The 23,531-nt window shown below is 36.9% G+C and overlaps 2 protein-coding genes and 1 long non-coding RNA gene across 4 annotated transcripts; 1 reads left to right on the forward strand and 2 right to left on the reverse strand.

Moving 5' to 3' along the window:
- The first annotated feature begins 821 nt into the window (after nt 1–821).
- rbsn (rabenosyn, RAB effector) lies at nt 822–17,206 on the forward strand. 2 transcript variants are annotated; one of them, XM_016480721.1, is made up of 12 exons: nt 822–962; nt 1,948–2,204; nt 4,883–5,014; nt 5,139–5,239; nt 7,956–8,001; nt 8,088–8,249; nt 11,040–11,293; nt 12,305–12,375; nt 12,500–12,586; nt 12,688–12,790; nt 12,926–13,030; nt 14,956–17,206. In XM_016480721.1, exons 2-12 carry the CDS (start codon nt 2,042–2,044, stop codon nt 15,946–15,948), a joined length of 2,217 nt encoding a protein of 738 aa, XP_016336207.1. In that variant the 5' UTR covers nt 822–962; nt 1,948–2,041; the 3' UTR covers nt 15,949–17,206. The 2 variants fall into 2 exon arrangements, with proteins under 2 accessions (XP_016336207.1, XP_016336206.1); XM_016480720.1 differs by lacking the exon at nt 822–962 and having other exon boundaries at nt 1,780–2,204.
- Nucleotides 17,207–17,341: 135 nt separating this feature from the next.
- On the reverse strand, nt 17,342–19,465 carry LOC107684469 (28S ribosomal protein S25, mitochondrial-like; the record flags this gene model as incomplete). Its single annotated transcript, XM_016480722.1, has 3 exons — nt 17,342–17,600; nt 18,677–18,764; nt 19,447–19,465. Coding segments are annotated over 3 exons (300 nt in total), but the record flags the coding sequence as incomplete, so codon positions are not given.
- On the reverse strand, nt 18,911–19,428 carry LOC107684470 (uncharacterized). The gene is made up of 2 exons (XR_001633855.1): nt 19,291–19,428; nt 18,911–18,945 (listed from the first exon to the last, which is right to left on the reverse strand). It is a non-coding gene; the product is annotated as an uncharacterized LOC107684470 (long non-coding RNA).
- Nucleotides 19,466–23,531: the final 4,066 nt, after the last annotated feature.

Genomic DNA, 23,531 nt, shown 5'->3' on the forward strand with positions numbered 1-23,531 from the left:
GGGACCAGTTCTTCTCTGGCCAGATGAACAAACGGGATGTGGCTTAATTCCAGGCAGCATAACAAGTCAGAGCTGTGGACTGATATATTTCTGAATATTTCATCCAGTTCCTTCTGCTTGAAGATCGGGTACATCACGTGCAGAGACTGCAGAGGGCTTGTCTGGTTCTCGTGGTCTTCACTGAGGATCTGTGCGAAGGCTGTCATGGTGATGAGGTCATGGTGATCTAGTAGGGATGGGTACTGTTTTTTTGTGATATAGTATGTCATGGGATATATGTCATTGTCATATGGATATATATTATGCCATTTGTATAATGGTAATTATACAAAAATATATACTGTATACGTATCATCTTATTAATTCCATAGTTAAATGATAACTAAATAAATATAATAATAAATTAAATAAAAATTAAATAATAGCTAAAGAATTGGTCAAAACCCCTCTAAAACCAGCATGCAAACTAGCTATGACCAGCTATGACCAGGCTGGAAGACCAGCTTAAACCAGCCAAGCTTAGGCTGGTTTTACCTGTGTTTTTTTTTTTTTCTCTCAGCAGGTACTCACTTGATAATAAAATACATTTTTTGAACTCGTTTAAAATGCTAAACAAAGTTAAATAAAAATGTTTTCTTTCATTAGTTTTTGACAAATAAGCTTTTGATTATTTATAACATTTTATAATATTACCCATATAAAGAAAGAGAGAGAGAGAGAGAGAGACAGAGAGAGAGAGAGAGAGAGAATAAATTCAGCAAGACGCTTATATATTAAGAGGGGACTTTTATTTTGACACGAAGATCAGCGTTCCTGTGATCACGCCTAGTAAACCGAGTCACACGATAGTCTGTATGATCAGCGCTTTACTGTTCTTTTAAAGCGCGTTTAATTTCGATATCTCTAAGCATTCGCTTTTAAGAGGCTGTTAAGGAGGCGAAAGCTTATCGCTGAGGAAAAAGGTAGATAAACGTATTCCTTTCTCATTTCAGTGTGATTTAGGTTAGGCCTGCTGACAAACTAACAGACAGGCAAGCATGTTTACAATAGAGGACAGATTGCACATTTGTTTATTTGATTGAGCCTTTTAGGTAAAAAAAAATCATTTTTCAGTGAGGTATTTATTTCAAGACTAACATTGTCCAGTCTCTATATAATCCAGTGCTTTTGTATAGTATCACTTTGTTATGATGTTCACAGGTGCCTATAACTTATATTAAAATGTTCATTTTGTATAAAAATACATGCATACATACATACATAAAAACTCTTTTATAAGAAAACATTCTGTATTTATTTGTTATTTCTTTTAACAAACACCAAAAGACAATAAATAAATAAAGAACCTGCTGACCCAAGCAGAAAACACATTGGTAATTATAAAGGTGTTAGTATTAGAAACAGTTCTAGATTTAAGCAGGGTGACCTTATGCAGTGACCTTCAGGGGGGTTGTGATGGGGCTTATGATTTGTGTGATTAGTAACGCTTTACAACAAAGTTGTAGGCTATACATAACCATTTGATTAAGTACCATGAATTAACGAATATCTTTTTATACACGTTTGTCCATCTTGGTTAATGTTAAATTATGAATACTTTCTACGCTTGACCATTGTTAGATCATGTCAGTTTTAATGATGCTTCTTTATTGTATTGTTAAAAATGAATTGGACCAATGATGATTGCTATATTGATACAGATAAACCGTGCGTTCTTATTTCAGGGTTGTTGATAATGTTACTTAATACTTAAGATGTAGACAATAAAACAAAGCATTTAATATGCAGGCAAGTGTGTCTGTTTTTATAAAATGTCCCTTTTTTGGAAATACCATGGGATATAACAGGATCTGTTAGGAATATTTAACATGATGTAAATGTGTTTTATTTTAAGAAGTCACATGGTTATGTAATATTAATGTATTTTTGCATGTATGATTGTTTGAGTGATGGAGAGGGTCTGGCATGGCCGGTGCTGTCACACAGGTGCCTCATAAACTGAGAAGCATTGGATCCAGCCTCTCACACCCAAACCCACCTTATGGCCTCCATCTACCCGCCCTCATTAGAGGACTCGGCTGAGGTGAAGGAGGGCTTCCTGTGCCCTCTCTGTTTGAAGGACCTCCAGTCGTTCTACCAGCTACAAGGCCACTATGAAGAGGAACACTCCGGTGACAACCGGCACGTTGGTGGTCAGCTGAAAAGTAAGCTGGAATAGTCTTAAGATTGATCTCAATTCTCACAGTCCATTACTCAGGGGAATAAACAAGAATAGAGTGTCCCCTGTGTCACAGTGCTAAACGTTTTACAAGCTGTGTTCCATTCAATCGTAAGTGCCATACGAAGTGGTCTTCACAGTTTATTCTCCCATCTTAAGTGAGATTCCAGTCCGAAGGGAGTGTACATATTCAGTTTACCCACCGGCTATTGTGCACTACCCCAGTACTGCAGGAAGTCGAATAAAGGCAGTGAAAATGATTTGAGGCTTTGATTGAAGCTTCTTATATTGAGTAGCCTATACTTAGACCCAGGTGTGATTTGTGACCATGGACAACAAAACTAGTCTTAAGTGTCAATTTTTCGAAATTGAGGTTTATGCATTATCTGAAAGCTGAATAAATATGCTGTCCATTGATGTATGGTTTGTTAGGATAGGACAATATTTGACTGAGATACAACTATAAAATCTGGAATCTGAGGGTGCAAAAAAATCAAAATATTGAGAAAATCGCCTTTCTTAGCAATGCATATTACTAATCAAAAATTACGTTTTGATATATTTACGGTAGGGAATTTGCAAAATTTCTTCACGGAACATGATCTTACTTAATATCCTAATGATTTTTGGCATAAAAGAAAAATCAATAATTTTGACCCATGCAAACAATGTATTTTTGGCTATTGCTACAACTATACCCCAGTGACTTAAGACTGGTTTTGTGCTCCAGGCTCACATTTGTATGTAGTTGTTCGCGAGTATAAAGTGCACGAGATGTGACTTACAGTGCAACTATCATGATTATGGTTAAATTTGATTTAACTGTATATATTAATAATTATATAAATGCACATGGATGTATTATACACTGACATTCAAAAGTTTAGATCAGTAAGATTTTTAATGTTTATAAAAGAAGTCTCTTCTGCTTACCGAGGCTGCCTTTATTTTGCAGCAAAAATGGTATTATTGTGAAATATTTCTACAATTCAAAGTAACTATTTTCTGTTTGAATATATTTGTAAACTGTAATTTATTTCTGTGATCAAAGCTGAATATTCAGCATCATTACTCCAGTCTTCAGTGTCACGTGACCCTTCAGAAATCATTCTAAAATGCTGACTTGCTGCTCACAAAACATTATTATTGTTGAAAACAATTTAGTAATATATTGATATATTTCTTTCATAATTTCAAAAAAGTGAAATCTAACATTATGTTTGGCGATTTGTCATGAAGATCTTTCATCACAAGTGTCAAATGTGTTTGTGTAGTAGACGAAACTGTTATGCTCGTTCACACAGGGACACACACTATGCAGGCTTAATAGCGACATGCACTGACTAGCTGTTTTATTTCTGCTGTGTGATAGACTGTTACTCTGTGTATGTGGTAAGTGAACTTTCATGTACTGTAATGTAACAGTTTACCGCTAGCAAGCAGATAACCATGTCCCTTTAGTGGCTCCGTAGAGCGCGTTATTTGTTTTCCGTGCCTTTCTGCATACGGATTCACGCTTCGGGCACACCCCCTAACCCCGCCCCCCGATGACATCGTCCATCATGATGTTTCACTGTAGACATCTTCCGATGCCAATTTGGTAGACATCGCCCAACCCTAGAGCTTATCATATTTATCTAATTTTATCGCGATCTTATCGCCCAGCCCTAGATGCAGGTTGGTTTAATAAAACACAGGACAAATAATTGAATTTATTGTTATCCTTTCCAAGGACTTACTTGGTAGTTAAGTCATGCTTATTTAAAAGAAAGTCTATCCACCTTAATTTTAATGTAAGAGTGAGCACTGCCCTTTGTAACTTGAATGTGCAAGACTTCCGGTGCCATTCTCTTCCAGTTATGTTATGCTGTGTGAAATTGCAAAATTATTATCATAATCTTAAACACACTGGTTTGTAGCACAAATAGTTTTACAGTTTAATGCACTTTGATATTCTTCTAGTTACTTACCTATAACGGCTAACAAAGCGGAAGTCTTTCTTATTTAAAGAAAATAGCTTGCTTCTGTGTTGCAAAATAAGATGGATAGTAGAGTTCCTCAAATATTTTTCACCAAGGGCCAAATTCTGTCATCAATACATAGCCAAGGCCTATGTGGTCCCACTGCTGCCAATAGTATTTTGACACGCCAGTTGGCAGGAAAACACAGTGTTCTGCAGCAATGGAAGCCATTATAAACTGGACCAGCGATAGCAGATTGCACCCAACCTAAAAAGCCTCAGCATCCATCTAAAACGGTTTATGACCTGAGGCATAGTAAATGGGGACATGCTATAAGCTTGTTGTTTTATATACAGACAAAGATTGAGAACCAAAACCAACGCAAAAGGTAATGTATTTAGGCAGCGTGCGCTGATTCTTCTAGAACAGTTGTTCTCAATTCCAGTCTTGGGAGCCCTGCACTTTTTGGATGTCTCCCTTATCAGACACACCCAATTCAGGTCTTGCAGTCTCTGCTAACGAGTTGATGAGTGGAATCAGGTGTGTTAGATGAGGGAGATATACAAAATGTGCAGGGTCCTCCAGGACAGGTTTGAAAACCCCTGTTCTAGAACACCATGTTGTCAGTTTACACCCTAGTTTTCCAGTAAGTGGAGGAACTGACGTGTTCAATTATTAAGCATTTTTCATGCTGTTTTCTCAGGCCTGGTGCAAAAGGCAAAGAAAGCCAAAGACAAGCTGTTAAAGCGGGATGGAGATGAGCGGACAGACAGCAGCTATGAATCATTTTATTATGGAGGAGTGGACCCCTTCATGTGGGAGCCGCAGGAGCTCGGTAAGATTCTTACTACCAAAGACAGATTTAAAAAAAAAAATAAGAATAAGAATTTTTATAAAAATGTATAAGTTTCAAAGCAAGTTGTCATTGTCAGACTGTAATAAGTCTTCTGTTAAAATAGGAGCCACCCGCAGTCACTTGGATTTTTTCAAGAAGCAAAGAGCTGCAAGAATTGATCATTATGTTATTGAAGTCAACAAATGCATTATACGACTGGAAAAGGTGAATATTTGTCTATTGTGCTCCTAGTAATTTCGGTCGCATCTTATATGATTGTTGATATACTCTAAGCAAGTAGAGGTCAACCGATAATGGATTTTACCGATACCAATAGCTAGGTTGGACCACACTGGCCGATACCGATTAATCAGCCGATAGTTTTTAAAATGGATACTGAACGAAAACTAAAATAGTGCTTTACTATTTAAAAAAATAAATAAAAAAGTACTGAAACAGTACTGAACCATACGTTGTACATGAATAAAAAATATTAATATTAAATATTAATTATATATTGATCATTAAAGTTAGTTCATAGTTCATTTGCATGGCTGTCTCTCTTGTGTGAGATCTGAGTGCAGCAGTCGTATTTGTCCGTCTAGAAAATGCACTGAATATGCGTTCTGTGTGAATGGCTTGGTTTCGGTTTTAACCTAGAGAAGCAACTTCAGAATTTAAAAATGTATTAGTAGATGTTGAAATTAACACACTCTAACTAGATGGGCATCTTTAAATAGCTACACAAAGGCCATAGCATGAAATTACATACATATGGATACTCTCACATAGGGCTGGGCGATTATAGCTAAAAAATGTATCAATGATATAATGTTTTCATATCGTTCGGTATCGATAATTATTGACATTTTTTATAACCTTTTTAAAACAAAGAGCAATAGAAATCACAATCTCCTCATCACAGGCAGGCACAGCACTCATGTTCATGTTTGTGTGTGCTGTCTGCGTCACTCATAGCACGTGCATATATCGTGAGCTATATGGAAAAAATTTTTATATCGTTATCGAAGAATGTGTACCGTCGATAAATATCGATACCGTTTTATCGCCCAGGCCTACTCTCACACTTTAATTGCTGATATTTTTTTTGTTTTAACAGTCAAAAACACAGTAAAAATTAAACAAATATCTAATTTCTAATGTTTTATATGCAGATTAAATAGGTTAAACTTTTGGCTTGTTTCTCTACCGTTTTATCGCCCAGGCCTACTCTCACACTTTAATTGCTTCTATTCTAGAACACTTGATGATTATTTAATCAAAATAATAAAATATGGCAGTCGCACACCTGGCAAAAAGCGCACACCAGACGCGTCACATTCAGTTCAAGTGATGGTCTAAAACTGTTTATTTAATCACCAAACGGGCAAAAGTTCACCTCAAGAATGATCAAAAAGCGGCATAGATGAGTTTGAAGTTGAAGTAGATGAGGTGGTTAAAAAAAACAGCAAAACGGAAAGAAAAAAATTGCAATCTATATTATAATTCTCTATGAAGCATACTAACTTTGTTAGAGCCACAGAAATACAGACGTTTCGCTGAAAAATGCAATTTTACAAGTCATTATGTGCATTAACAACGATTTGGGAAAAATAATTTAATGGAAACTTGCGTGTGGTTTAACCATTTGAGGTGCTGCTAATGTTAGTGTCCTCTCAGCCTTGATAGCAAACATACTGCTGTTATTTCTCCACTAATGAAGCGCATCTAGTCAACAAATTAATTACTTTGTAATGATATGCAGACATGCACTACAGTATAATGTGTACACACCGATTAGTTGTTCATGTTTTAAATCTGCATCTGAAGTGTTTGCTCTGTGCAGCAAGCAAATCGATGGGATCATATTGTCTACACTCGCTGTCGAATAGGACATTCCAGACTAACCCATAGTTTTCTGTTGGCAGGTGAAGATCCTCCTTTATGTTCTTTATGCCAGAATACATTATCTTTGAAGCATATTTTGATGGATTGTAATAGTTTAAAGTCTGACAGAACTCAATTTTTAATGAAGTAAGGCCAGATTTAGTTTTTTTATTTTTATCTAAGATCAAATTTAAAAACTTAATTTAACTTAACTAACCTGGTTCTCGCCATGAATATAGCCGAGGTAGCTTGCATGGCGTTAAATCATAACCAAACAAACAAACAAACTGTGCAGCGCGCAGCCTCACGTGTCAAAACAAACAGCACGTGCTGTCAGTGATTTCCGCTTCTAGAGGTCGCTCTCGTACTGTATAATGACAGGGGAGCTTCTCAGCCTCTTCAGCAACAGACGCAACCCGGAAAAACTACCGGCATGTATTTTTGCTGATAGTTCCAGCAATCAACTATCGGTGCCGAATAAATCGGCAAAACCGATACATCGGTCGACCTCTATAAGCAAGTGTATGAAAACAGACATGAATGCTTTGCCATGCACAGTGCAAGTGCATGGCTTTGGTTGTACAGTAAATGCTTGTCTGTTCTTGTTACTGTGGCTGTAACAAACCTCAGTACTCAAAGGAACTTTAAGTTTTATTTAGAAAATATAAAAAATGTCATGTTATTATTCAGGAAGCTAGTGATAAACATAACAGTTTGACTAACTATAACTGACTTGCTTGGGTAAATTCTCTTCGAACTTGCTATGTCAGTAGTTGATCTGAAAGACAAAACTGACTTTTCAGTTTACACTTATGCAATAGCACCCCTTGTGCCAAAGCTTGAAATGCAACAAATACTTGAAATGTGGTCTAACACATTTTGGAACATGTGGGCTTGCATAGCTAGAAATGTCTGGATACATAAGATTTTTTTTGATTTTTTTTGTGCTTAAGGTTTAACAATCTGATACATTTAGATAATGGGGTTAAATTTGAAATAGAACTGTCCATTTGATCAAATTGTTTCACATTACTACTTTGCTTTTCATTGCCAGCTAACGTCCTTTGACAGAACCAACATGGATGCAGCGCAAATAAGATGTATGTGAACAAAATATCACACATGTGCTTTGTTCCGTTTAAATAATGACTTAAAATGTGACTACTATGCTACTTTGTTTTCTCAGCACTTGAGAAGTCAGTGGTGTCGTGGGTGAATGATCAGGATGTGCCATTTTGCCCTGATTGTGGGGGCAAATTCAACATCCGCAACCGCCGCCACCATTGCAGACTCTGTGGGTCCATTATGTGCAGAAAGTGCACAGAGTTTATTCCTCTGCCACTGGCATGTGAGTTACACGTGTATAGATATGATAGATTAAATGGAAAGTACTATACATTAAGATTTTCTTCAGTAAATCCTTTGTCCTGCCTAATTTGACTTGCACAGAATGGATTGCATATTTGTTATTTTATTAATTTTTTTTCTAAAAAATAGTGAGTTGCCTTTCTGTATACTGCCTGCAATTGTCAGATACAAGACAGCATTCTGACTAAAAAATGCAGTCCAATATGTTACTGATTTGGGAGAGTCTATACAGTAATGATGGGAGGTCCAATTGATTTCTGTGAAGCAGTTATTTTGGAAAGTTTATTTCACATGTGAGTAAAGTGACATATCTGACGCAGTAACTCATGGTACCTCAAATGGGGATTTCGTGTTTTTGTACGTTGGTTTTGTAAAATGTTAAATATACAGTGGGTACGGAAAGTATTCAGACCCCCTTAAATTTTTCACTCTTTGTTATATTGCAGCCATTTGCTAAAATCATTTAAGTTAATTTTTTTTCCTCATTAATGTACACACAGCACCCCATATTGACAGAAAAACACAGAATCGTTGACATTTTTACAGATTTATTAAAAAAGAAAAACTGAAATATCACATGGTCCTAAGTATTCAGACCCTTTGCTCAGTATTTAGTAGAAGCACCCTTTTGATCTAATACAGCCATGAGTCTTTTTGGGAAAGATGCAACAAGTTTTTCACACCTGGATTTGGGGATCCTCTGCCATTCCTCCTTGCAGATCCTCTCCAGTTCTGTCAGGTTGGATGGTAAACGTTGGTGGACAGCCATTTTTAGGTCTCTCCAGAGATGCTCAATTGGGTTTAAGTCAGGGCTCTGGCTGGGCCATTCAAGAACAGTCACAGAGTTGTTAAGAAGCCACTCCTTCGTTATTTTAGCTGTGTGCTTAGGGTCATTGTCTTGTTGGAAGGTAAACCTTCGGCCCAGTCTGAGGTCCTCAGCACTCTGGAGAAGGTTTTCGTCCAGGATATCCCTGTACTTGGCAGCATTCATCTTTCCCTCGATTGCAACCAGTCGTCCTGTCCCTGCAGCTAATAAACACCCCCACAGCATGATGCTGCCACCACCATGCTTCACTGTTCTCATTTGCTCTGACATGCACTGTGAGCTGTAAGGTCTTATATAGACAGGTGTGTGGCTTTCCTAATCAAGTCCAATCAGTATAATCAAACACAGCTGGACTCAAATGAATGTGTAGAACCATCTCAAGGATGATCAGAAGAAATGGACAGCACCTGAGTTAAATATATGAGTGTCACAGCAAAGGGTCTGAATACTTAGGACCATGTGATATTTCAGTTTTTCTTTTTTAATAAATCTGCAAAAATGTCAACAATTCTGTGTTTTTCTGTCAATATAGGGTGCTGTGTGTACATTAATGAGGAAAAAAAATTAACTTAAATGATTTTAGCAAATGGCTGCAATATAACAAAGAGTGAAAAATTTAAGGGGGTCTGAATACTTTCCGTACCCACTGTATATTCAAAATCAAACGTTAGTCAGAGTCATACCCCCAAGTCTTTAAGTATGTTTAAATATGTTTGCGTATTTGTTCCTTTCGGCTATTATAATAGTCTCAGTTTCCTTTTTCCCCACCAGATAAAATAATCAAGTCGTAAACATATTTCTTGTATGACTTGTTTATACATTACATTTTGTCTCCTCAGTCAGATTCCAGACAGTACATTTATAGTATTCGCGCACTCATCGGTTCTCAGTATTTCGAATATTACCGAAAGAGACTGTTCAGTGTACTGTTGCTTCAAGAACTGCTTCTATCCAAATTGCAAACTGGTTGGAGCAGTTCATTGTAAAGAAGAGTTAGCAAAAGCAGATATCACTAGACTTTAGAATAAATTACTTTAGAGTCAAAGTGTCAGAAACATTTGAGAGACCAGTTCATTCATTGCTGACACGCGATGCAAAGTATTACAAATGATTCAGTTAGATTTGGTGTACTGAATCAACATGTTTGTTCATGATCCTGACATCACTACTTTATAGGCAGAAAATGGTGTTCCTCACGTCAAGGGGGATTTAGTGCTTGCCTGCAGTAGTTTGATGTTTATATTTCTGCAGGTCTTAAAATGCCTTAAAGCGGAGGTATGCAAATATATACATACACTGACAGGCAGGTAGGACAGCATATCGTAGCCATCGGACCGAGGGAAATATTGGATGAACATTTTATGGTCGTACGTCTTCCACAGATTATATAAATACATATAAATACATTAAGACCACTTAACTTAGTGATTGCTATCGGGATGTGAAGAGACTTTCAACCAACATAACAAAAAGTGTTTTTGAACCAAATCACCCACCCTGCCTTTTCAGCCTTCAACAAATTAAGGATTTGAATTGGAGCAGTCATGGCATTATATTTAATGCCATGACTGCTCCCATTCAAATCCTTAAATTCAAATCCTGCATGCATAAAGTGCTGCTAATACAACTTTTATTGTGTGCTCCATAGACATTTACATTCAGAGAACATTTTTACGTATTGTGGTCCCTTTAATTTATCCCTTAAGTTTTCTTTAATTGGTCTTAAAAAGATATTTAAAAGATCTCAAAAATGTACCTTCATAAAACTTGCAGAAACCCTGACAATATGCTACTCTAATAAGTATAAATATAACAAACGTCTTGGGGAAAGTAGTTTTTTTTATTTATTTTAATTTTGGCATTGAATGAAGTACATTTAACTACTGGTTGGCCATCCTGAGCAGGTAGGTCAGATTTTCAGGACGTACTGTAATGTGCTTTCAGATAAATTAACCAGTGGAACAAGGGAGGCCCTGTGGGCTCCTGGCCAGAGTGGGTCTCCTGGATCTGCAGGCCCAGTGATGCAGCAGACTTCTCGCCGCGGCTCCATTAACAGCATCTCATCTGTCACATCTGTGTTGGAGGAGAAAGATGAGGACCGTGTACGTTGTTGCCGTCACTGCATGGATGCACTACTCCGGCATCAGCACAAACTGGAGGAAAAAGACCACGTGCCTGATATCATCAAACTCTATGAGGTACAAACTTTTTTTTGTAAATGTACAAGCATTTTTTGTTAAACATTGTGTTTAATTTAATTTTTTTTTATCCTAGAGTACACATAAATGTGTAAATGACATATTTATTACAACTGTTAATTAGAAGTGAATGTTTTGGGAGACCACTTCTTGATGTTTTCAATGGAAAACGGCTCTCTTTCTGAGTTTTCTGAGTCTTACCAGTTAGAATTGACATGCTACATATGCTAAATGGTATTATTTCTTATTTTTTCTTGTCAATATGAGTTTGGATGGCATTATTATTTATTATTTTAGCCACTTATTGCACAAGTGGCAATTACATTCGCAAATGCTCCTCTATCACTGTCCACATTTTGATTTTAGCAAATCGCTTTGAGCGAATGCAGAGATGTGATTAATATTCATGAGTTCAGCAGCCTTTAAGCCCTTACTGTTTTGTGTAATTAAACATTGAATGACCAGTAATGTCTCATGCAGCCCATAGTTTAATATAACAAATATGCATCATACATTTTCATAATTCATATTAGACCATGCTGAACAAAAGTCCTGAATAACTAAAACTATTGCATATAAATTCATGTCTCTTTTGCGTCTTTTCAGAATAGCATGCTTTTTCATGGTTTTTCATTAAACCCTTCTATACCTGTAAAGATTCCAAGTTTGTTCATTTTGCAGTAAAAACACATATTGACATAATTGCTTGTATTATTTTGTGAAACGTCTTTGGGCTCTTGACTGTCTGGTGTATTTTGTTCGCAAATTTGCTTGTATTATTTTGTAAGTGTCCTTAGGTTCTTGAAAGGCGCTATAAAAATAAAACATTATTATTATTATTATTATATTGGAAGAGATGCATGGCAATTGTATCACCTCCACATCCACATGGGCCATTGGTGCTTGATTGAACCCTGATGATTGCTGCTTGCAGCTATGTATTGTTGGGATGGTAGCTCTTAATATACAGCATAGTCTTCAGTCATAGTATTGTTTGTTTTTGCTGTGCAGAGGTTAAGGACATGTATGGAGAAAGTTGAAGCTAAGGCTCCAGAGTACACACGCATGGCAGAGTCTCTCAAGTAAGCCCTCAAGCTATAAGAAAAGCACTACAAATGTACATTTGTTGACTTCTTTAATGATATTTTAATGCCTGGTGCCACATCCCAAACATTGCCAGACTCAAGTTTTCTCTGTATTGTGTAGTGCTGGGGAGACTACCTGTAATCTAGAGACTGCTGCTGCACTGAGGATGGAGATACTGAAATACTATGAGCTCCTTGATGTTCTGAGGTAGGCAACAGACTAAAGACACATACTGTGATGTGATGTACATATCTAAATCAGGATTCACAGAATGCATTTCTGTGGGGGGGGGGCGGGTTTGGCATCAGTAAGAAGATACTCGCACTCGGACTAAAAGACGAGGTCCAGCCTCACCCAAAAGCCCTGCAGCTGCAAAGGATGGTGCGCTACACAGCTACACTTTTTATACAGGTGAAATGTTTATATATACTTTTTAAATGTTAAACATCTTGACAATTTTCCGAGAGGTTTACACACTTATGGGTAACACTATATAAGGGTAGAAGCTCAAATTCTCCAGTCAACAGTTACTTTTTACACGCGTAGGAGAAACTGTTGGGTCTGACGTCGCTCCCCACCAAGCAGAAATATGAGGAGCTTAAAGAGAAGAGAAGAGAGGAGCAGGAGAAAAGGACGCAGAAAGAGAGACAGGTGAATAAACCACAACATGATCATTTTCTGTTTCTCATATCAATCCAATTTGCTAATCGGTTTTTCTTTATTTGATAAGAACTTAAGTGAATCATTGGTGATTCTGATGACTCAACTCCAAAACCTTTTGAGCTTGAATTGTATGTCACATGTGACCCATCTGAGTATTCTTCCTTGTTTCTCAGTTTTAGGGTTCCTTAAACCAAATTTCCTAGGAAACTTTTCTACAACAGTTTAATATCTCTGATTGTGTCTGCTGAAAAGGTTGAATTCTGAGGGCACTCAGTTTTTATAATTTGATCTAAATCTATTCAAATCTGAGAGAACATGTTCTGACTGTTTAGCCAATGTAGCAAAGGAGGTTTGGTTTATATGGTAAAGAATAATAATCAGGAAAGACTTAGAAGGCTGCAGAATTATGAACCAGCAGAAGCTTATAGACTGTATGACATCCAGCCATATATATCCTTGCAATATATATGAATTATGCCCTATCATGCGTTGCTCATATTATGGGAGTAACTTCCGTTAAACTTTAATAAGCAGTCAAAAGTTTGCACTATGAACACAATAAAAAGCCTTTTCAAAAACTGGGTACAATAAGGTGACATTGTTCTTCTCTCCCTTCAACCATCGCACATTAAATTAGGGATTAGAAATAAAAAGAGGAGACGTTAAATTTTAACGCATCTTCGTGAAAACTAACCTGGAAAGAGACACAAGGATTTGGGAAGAAAAACAAGAGATTCTTGCATGCATTCCAGTGAATTATTAATTGGATATATCGTAGATTAAGTGCGCAGTATGTGTTGTCTTTTTCCGTATTGTTACAGCGGAATACAAAGGAAAAATAAAACGATCAGGAGGCAAAGAGGAGCTCTTGCCATAGATATTCTTGTTGTACCATGTCACATTAAAATATCATGTTATGTTATTCTCCTGACATCTGAAAATATTTATTTAGTTTATTTAGTCATTTAGCAGACGCTTTTATCCAAAGCGACTTACAAATGAGGACAATAAAAGCAGTCAAAACTAACAAAAGGAGCAACAATATTTAAGTGGGAAACTTTATAACTTTATCATATAAATATTATACAAATATTATACAATATATAATATTTGTATAATATTTTATACAAATATATAAAATAGAAGATGAAAGAAAATGTACAGCTCATTCAGTCAAACTGATGAATAAGGATTATATGTAGTGCAGCTTTATGACTTGAAATGATTTGTTTCAGTCTTTTGAATGGAACTTCCCCAAACCAGAAGTGCCTCCCATACTTTAAAATGCAGTAGGCTCGCTAGGAAAAAGTTGGATAGTTTTGTATAGAGCAGGGTTTTCAAACAGGTCATGGAGTCCCCCCACCACTGCACAGTTTGTATATCGGACACACCCAGTTCAGGTCTTGCAGTCTCTGCTATAATGAGTTGAATCAGGTGTGTTAGATGAGGGAGACATTCAAAATGTGCAGTGATGGGGGGCCTCCAGGACCTGTTTGAAAACCCTGGTATAGAGATACTTGTGTTCGATTTGACAGTTCCTCATTTACACAAATTGGTGGCCGACGGGGGGGATCTAAATCGCCTTAATGCAAGTCCACAAATGTCCACATAATTTCTCAGTTTTAGGTTCCTATGAGATGATCCAATGAACATAATTAATCACACCTGGTGGTCAGTGCTGCACAGAACTTGCTCAGCTTAAACAAACCTGACGATGAATTCGATGAATCAAATCAGTGCATTTATTTTAAGAATCAGATCAGCCTGATTGATTCATCAGTAGTCTAGAGATATGAGTTTCTAATAAATCACATTAAAAAAAATTCTGAAATAGCTGGATAATAAGCTGGTCTGATGCAATTAATTATTTTGCAGGTCATAATGTAACTCTTGTCTTGTCTTACATAACCTAGGCAGGTCTGGAGGCACAAAAGCGTCGAATAGAAAATGATCATGACCGACTGGCCCTCGGTGCAAATGAAAACGTTTCAGGTCCACGCATAACCAAAGCTGGTGGCTGGCTGCCACAATCAGACACTCTGCATACTCGCTCCGAGCTGGACGACCCTCTGCTGCAACAGATCAAAAACATAGAGTCGTTCTTACGGCAGGCGCGCTCCGCAAACCGCACCGATGAAGTGGCCATGCTGGAGGAGAACCTGCGGCAGCTGCAGGACGAGTTTGATGCTCAGCAGACCAGTCGAGCCATCCAGCTTTCACAGAGGTTAGCTGAGGAGACAGACCTGCAGCAGAGACAGATCGAACATCTGCATCAGAGAGAGCTCGAGTACAGGAACCAATCAAAACACTCCTCCTTGGATTTCAGAGACCGAGAAGATGTTCCGAAAAGAGAAGAGGCGGGAGAACATTTGATTGGAAGCCCTGGGTCTTCACAGTCTTTGTCACGTCTATTAGGAAACTCTCCTCCCTTAGAGAGGCAAAGAGATAAACACACACCAACTCCACCCACCAGAAACCCCTTTGACGAGGAGCATTTCTCTCCTGCTGAGGAAGAACCGACAAACTCTCAGACAGCCAATGGAAAGAAAGAGTACAACCCGTTTGAGGAAGAAAACGATGAAATGGAAGATCCAGGTACAGCTAAAGTGAAGTCAGCTAGAAATCCTTTTGAAGATGACGATTATGAAGATAGAGGTAACCCTTTTAAAGAGGTTTCCGATGAGATTCCAGCTGCCTCAACCAATCCGTTTGATGAAGAGGATGATGAGGATGGCTCAGCAGCTAATGACATGATTGAGGAAGAGCTACTTCTACAACAGATCGATAACATCAGGGCATATATCTTTGACGCCAAGCTGAGCGGACGCTCTGATGAAGTGGAGCTTTTGTCTGAGAACCTAAAGGAGCTGCAAAAAACACTAGAAGAGCAGAAAAGAAAAAAATAGTGGCCGTCACAAACTCGTTTTGTAATTGATGAGGCTTGTTTTCAGTTACAAATAACAATGTAAGCTACTGATGCATTTGACAAAAATATAAAACAAATTTTCTATGCAAGAATGCATAGAAGTAGGACAATTTGTGATCAGAACAACTGAATATCTGTTGTATTGATTTAAATTTGTAATTAAATTTTTTTTTAAAACAGCGAGTCTTGGCTTTGCTAAATATTCAAATATTTTATGTCAACAAAATCTTAATCTTGCATTATGTAGTTTCAAGTCAAATAAATAGGTAGGTTTTATGGAAGTGGTTGAAATATCTGAAGTAAAGAATTTTCTGTTCAGCAAAGTCAGTATTTCATGCTCATAGCTACTTTGATTCAGAATACATTTTGCTTTAGAATTTTATGAAAATCTCAGTTTATGTATCAGTCTAGCTTGAATGCACACCTGCAGCTTTGAACTTTTTTTTTTATTATTATTGATCTAATGGATAACCAGCACTTCACTAAATAGAAACCTTGATTTCCTGTGTTTCTATCTTTGAAACATCAAAGGGATAGTTCACTCAAACATGAAAATCCTTTCACTAATTACTCGCCGTTCCAAACCATTATTTTTTTTTCTTTGGAACTATTTTTGTCCATACAATTGAAGTTGATGCTGTCAGAAACAATATTTGAACTGATTCAACAAATCTGTAATACTAAACAGATAGTTCACCCAAAAATCAATAATTGTGTTTGTTTTTGTTTTTTTGGGCTTGTACAATGAAAGCAATGTCAGATGTCTGTTTTTTTAGTTTGTATACATTGTTTTATTCCATTAGAAGTACTGATTTCTATTGCACCTAAATGTATAAAGCAATTATACAAATACATCCAATGTTATGGAAACCAGTGTTGGCATAACAAACGTATGCATAGTTATCATAATTGCCTGCTGCGCCTCTAAATAGCTGTGCAAAGACTGTACCATTTGTATGTTAAATCTCCTGGATTTTGCTTGCATGTTTTATCAGTCCTTCAAAAAGACATCAAAACTGGTGAGTTCTGTCTTCTATTAACTCAAGGCGTTCCTCTACAGAGAACAGACTGTGGCTGAATGTAATGCTTTTTGTAATTGTAATTATGTTTTTGTGATCAGAGTAACATATTGTGACTAACAACCTGTCCATTAGCTTGGATAATATTGCGTTTACACTGAGCAATATCCGGTATCATAAATGTAACACTAATAATTAATAAAATTCACTGAATGAAAATGTGGTGATTCCTTTTGTAGGTATTTACTCAAGAACAAGCCACCAAATTTCTTTTTTTTTAAGTTCATAAAACAAGTCTGCTTTCCATAGTCACAGTCTGAGTGAAAGTCACAAAACGTCAAATCATGTTCACCCACCCCAAAGATTTGTTTTTTTAATGTAAAGCATCCTGAGCATTTTCGCATTCATCCCACACAGTATTTACTCGTCAGAGCCTGCAGCCAGTTTGGCCCTGTTTTTGCCAGTCATCTCTTTGGGAAGCGGGACAAAACCAGGATGAGGAACTTGACCCTCCACTTCACTGATACACTCCCGCAGGAAATATTTCTTGGGCCCAAAGTTAGCCGGGTTAGACAACTCCATTTTAGCCAGAGCTTCAGCTTCAATAACTTTACTGTGGGCAGAAAGAGACATAAGAGCAGAGTACAGGCACATGTGTTTTAATTACATATTTATCAGTCATTGTAATCAGGTTGGGATGCACCTTCAAATGCTAAGGGCTGAAGCCTCAAATGTTTTTAACACCATGCCTTGTAGGCACCATTTCTGTTAGAACTGCATATTTGCTCTTTGCACATCTAACAGTATCAAGACGTTCCAGCTGATGATACTATGAGTGTATACTTTACTAGATCAAGTTATTTGAAAATAAAAATTGATATTTCAAAATTCTTCTTCTTCAAAAAAAAAAAAGTAAAACACAAAGCCAACACTTAAATGGCAAGATGCAGCTGTTTCAGGTATCAAATTAGGTTATTTGTTACTGAGCCCTGTCACTGTGAAGATTTTTAATCAAAGAAATATATCTCTTATTCAATTGTTTAATTATGTGTCCGATTTGCATTTTTGAGCAGGTTAGGGGATGGTGAGGACAATAATTAATAGATATGCTAATGCTAATACATATATGCATACAATAAATAAACAAAATACAAAAAAAAAATCAGTAGGGTCCTAGAAATGCGGTCCTGAAACTGCAGTCTCCTGTATTGCAGGAATACCCTTCTCGGATATCCACTCACCCTAAAACCGCCCCTGGATGGTGCTATTGGGTTTACCTCAAGGCAGATTGATTGTTGACTATGCATTTTATTTTTTAACTAAAAGCATTTAAATAAAACTGAAAAATAAAGTATGATAATTTTGACATGCTTCTTTGGTGATTGATCAAGTATACTTGCTGGAACATAATATCTAACACCAATGTAGCAATTATGCTTTACTTATTAGACATATTAAGTTTCTTAAGGGATGTACTCTTTTATGCTGAGTGCTTTTTTAACAACATTTTGATTCATTTTTTTCTTTAAATCACATAAAGCACTACTTAATGTAGTAGCCTTAGAGAACGGCACCACTAATGCCAAGGTTGTGGGTTCGATGCATGAGCTGATTGAATCTATACCTTGAACGCAATAAGTTACTTTGGCTACAAGTGTCAACCAAATGCACAAATGTAAATGTACTTACTCTGACTTGCCAAGGACCATCTTCACATGGTTCGTAATTTCTTTGTGGTCTTTTCCTTCTACGTCCACCAACACTTGCTCTACATCATCTAAACACAGCGTTAAAATGAGAAGATATAGCTATCACAGCGAGTGAAAACAATATTGAAAATAAATAAACAAACAAACGACTTCGGAGAAAGGGTGAAGGGTGTCATGTTTTTGAACATCATTATTTGATCCCAGAGATTTTTGCACTGGATTTGAGGAATATTGAAGAACACAAACTTCCTGTCAACAATAGTATAGGCTTCTAAAACACGACTGACTGTAATTATAGCCACTTCTTGTCCTTTTTTTGCTCTCCTACAACTTATTCTTGATTACATATAGCTAATGTTTTTCTATTCGCATTTGATCTGGTTCTAACTATTTTAATTTATTGCAAATATTCAAATAGCCAAATAGCCTATTTTGTTTCAGGTTGTTTAAAACACAAACAGTATTTTTGTCTTTGGAGGCGTGACGAAATGTGGACAGTGAAAACACCCTTTCAATAAAACAATTCTTAAAAACAAAAAATCGGCTTTGTGCATGGCAAATAAAGTCGGCTATTGATTATCATGTTTTCCTGACCTTGCTCCTTCACTCAGATCTCCATCTGTGTTATAATTGACGTTTAGATCGTAATTGTAAAAAAGTATGCTCTATATAGTATGTATGTGTGTAGTACAAATGTTATCTGGACGTAGCCTACTACAGTCGCCATGTTGTTTTTGTCACATGACCTACCAGCTTCAGTTGCGTTGCTTCACTGCCATTCACAAATCCTCTTCCGTGGCCTCATGAGATAGTGTAAAATGTCCATCATATGCACACTTCAGAATCTTTTATTATTATTATTATTATTTATAAACAGATGTAACACAATGACAGTATATCATATGCCAGAGAGCAAGACAGTAATGTACCTTTTTAATAAATTCACAGTTTTTACAGCTTTCTTATTAGCAGAGTGAGAAATCATACACATATAGATATTTAAATCTTCAAGAAAAATTCTAAAGAAAGGCCTTCGCTTACAAAATTTACATTTATGTATAAAATATTTAGCCAGGAACAAAATAAGATTGATTATATAGAAACATATGACTGTTCACTCTCATGTGTAGCCTATATCCTAGAATAACATTTTCATATTTCAAAGAGATATCAGGAATTATACCCCAAAAAAACACTCAATATGTTTTTCCAGAGAGTCTTAGTAGGCCTATACTCACAATACCAAAAAGATGAGACGAATCTTCAGTTTTGTGATCACAGAAGGAGCATTTTACATCAAAGACATCAGAAATAAACCTTTGTAGAAAACACTTTGTAGGACAGCAACACTTCAGAATCTCTGTATTAGTAGGTCATCTGAGTAGCGTACTGTGAATTCGGGAAGCCACCAGAAGTGTTTGCTGTTCCCTACTGGCAGAGGGCATCAATGACTGATAGCCAAAACCTAGACTTAAAATCATTCAGTTTGCAGCATATCAGTCACAAGGGATTAGTTTTTAGGATATGTGTATGCAAATTTATCGTTACTTCAGGCAGGATAAGCGATATATTGAAATCGTTAAGTTGGGTGTGTCTGCAGTGGCGGATTAAGACTCTTCAGTTGTGCCCCTGGGCAATGAGTGCCTGCTCCTGCTTTGTTGCAATTAGATGATTTTTGTCAAATAACTTCTGTTTCTGTTCTTCAAACTCTGAGAGTGGTTTGGCTGATTTATTGATAATAAACAATTGATAATAAATAATATTGATGATAATAAATAATCAAATATTTGTTGCTTATTTATCTTGCAACACTGGTAACACTGATTCACACTTCCATGAGTGAGGCAGTTTCATATGGGATGAAATTAGTCTCAACTTTACTAACGAATGCATGCACAATTATCCATGAACTTGATAAATGTTGCAAATGCACCTTACTATCCACAACCAAATGTCTGTCAACTTGTGTCTGTGAAATTCAGAATTAGCATAAATGTGCAGCGGTTAGTACAAATAGAAACATGTTTGTGAATACAGATGATTTCTTTTGCATTAGTGTATCAGAATTTGCACATGCAACAAGGAAAATGTGCATTTGTGGATCGAGTGGCACGTGTGCATTCACATCTCTTCTGAGTCGATTCTATTTGATTAATTTGAATTTTGAGACTTTATTTTCGCAATTTTCAGCATTTCACAACCCACACACAAACAACTACCAATTAATAAGACCCTGCGCTATTCATTAATGTGTGCACATGTACCCATCGATTAGAAAAATTCAGATGTTTCTTACTATCAGTGTTGGGAAGGTTACTTTGGAAATGTAATAAGTTGTTACAGATTACAAGTTACCCTATTTATAATGTAATAAGTAGTGTAACTATTTCAATTACTGTATTAAAATAATGTAACTGATTACTTTTTGATTACTTTTCTAAATTTCTAATGAATGTTTTCAAATGTTAATCATTTTGAAACATTTAAAGCAGGCAGGGTTAACCTTACAGTGGTACTCAACACTCATTACTGTCAGACTTTCAGAATCCTTCATCATTTGAATTAAGTTTATCATTTATTTTTAACGCACATCCAACACAAAATCACCTCTTTTTACTTTGAGATCGTACTGAGGTTAAATTCAGATTTAAAACCATAACAAGAAATAGTTTAATTGCTATGATACTGTTTTTGAAATCCAATCTTTGCATAGCTATGACAGGAAACACAGGCATCTAACAGTTAATCATAAAAAAGCATCTACATAAACCCAAAATAGAAATAAAACAGTTATCGTATAACGTGTCCTATTCTGTGTCCTAAACTCCTGAAACATTGGTGTCTCATATTTTAGATGTGTGTGTGAAAAATCAGATGTAACCCCCTTTGTAATCTTTAACATTTTCATAAGCAACTGTAAATTAATTGCCCATTTTTTCTCAGTAGCTGTAACTGGTTAGTTACATTTATTTTGTAATTAAATTAGGTAATTCCTTTACATGTAACTAGTTACTCCCCAACACTGCTTACTATCCACAACCAAATGCCTTTCATCTTGTGTCTGTGAAATTCAGAATTGCATGAATGTGCAGCATTTTGGTTAAATAGAAACATGCTTGTGAATAAAAATGTTATATTTTGTATTAACGTATCTTGATTTGTGCATGTAGCGATTAAGATGTGCATTTGTGGATCAGGCGGCACGCGTGCATTCATTGATATCTCTTGATAGTCGATTCTATTTGATTCATTTGAATTTTGAGACTTTCGTTCCGCTCTTTTAGCCTTGCGCAATCCACACACAAACAGCTCGCGATCCACACGCAGTTTAGCCATTTGCATAGCTATGACAGGAAACACAGGCATCTAACAGTTAATCATAAAAAAGCATCTACATAAACCCAAAATAGAAATAAAACAGTTATCGTATAACGTGTCCTATTCTGTGTCCTAAACTCCTGAAACATTGGTGTCTCATATTTTAGAGCAGTCAATGCAATTTGGGAAAGAAATCCATTAAATCTGTGTGTTTGTTTGTGTGTGTGTGTGTGTGTGTGTGTGTGTGTGTGTGTGTGTGTTTCTATTTGATTCATTTGAATTTTGAGACTTTCGTTCCGCTCTTTTAGCCTTGCGCAATCCACACACAAACAGCTTGCGATCCACACGCAGCTGAGCCTAAGAAAATCAGACACGTATTTCGAATTAGCCTGGGTTATAAAATTAATGACGTCATCAGAATCGCCACATTGATATGCAAATCAGGCGGTACGTAATTAAAATGCGCTAATTTGCATACATTTGGCACAAGGCATTGCAGATGAATAGGGTAAACAAAATAACTAAAGTATATCACAGAATTTCCCCAGTTATTAGTTAATGACTTACATCAAGAGTCTTTCCCCTTGAAATGTTATGTTTAAACATGCAGATTGTTTTGGTTAATTTAGAAGAAATCTACAGAAGGAAACTTGGTAGTAGGCTTAAAACAAACACCTTACTGTGTATTTTGGAAATTTCCCTCCATTAGAGAAAAAGAAGACATTGAAGCAAAATAGACCAAAATCTCAAAAATTGAACAGTACATGAAGTGTCCTGCCTTAAACAATAACTTCATAATTTTGATCTCAGGCTCCTCATCTAATAACTATCCATTATATTAGTATGTTGTATGCTGATAGATTTTAACAGCCCTCCCTCAAATGTGAAACAAACTTCTTGTCACCATCAGTTTTGTCACGGTTTGCTACTGTGAGGAGCACGGAGTGAGGAACGAGGAGACGCAGAGTTGAATTCAAACATATAGACTTTAATTATATCCAGGGAACCAGGAAAACACACGTAGCAAAGATAGACATATACAATTCCGGACGAGGGAGAACAGAACAGGCTAGAACTCAAATAGGGCAGATAATGAGGGGCAGACAGGTGAGGAGGATAACTAATAACAAGGAACACCTGGAACTAATAGAACTAAATGGGGACAGGAACCGGAAGGACCAACTAAGGGCAAGGAAAGCACATGGGGAGCAAAACACACACAAAACAAGGAACAGAGTCTGACATTACGCCCCCCTCCCGGAAGGCGCGTCCCGCGCCGTAACAATTCCACCAGGGTTAGGGTTAGGGGGGTGGGCGCCCTGGAGGCTGGTGCAGGACAGGGGAGCCATGGTGGAGCAGGCAGCTCAGAAGGCCATGGTGGATCAGACAGTTCAGGAGGCCACAGCGGAGCAGGGAACTCAGAAGGCCATGGCTGAATGTCCTTCGTGGCCTTGGCCTCGCCACTCAGCCCGGCCACTACAGACGGACCCATACTACCCCCCCCCCCCAAAAAAAAC

Source organism: Sinocyclocheilus anshuiensis, unplaced genomic scaffold (assembly GCF_001515605.1).
Source record: "Sinocyclocheilus anshuiensis isolate Anshui unplaced genomic scaffold, SAMN03320099.WGS_v1.1 scaffold397, whole genome shotgun sequence".
NCBI lineage: Eukaryota > Metazoa > Chordata > Actinopteri > Cypriniformes > Cyprinidae > Sinocyclocheilus > Sinocyclocheilus anshuiensis.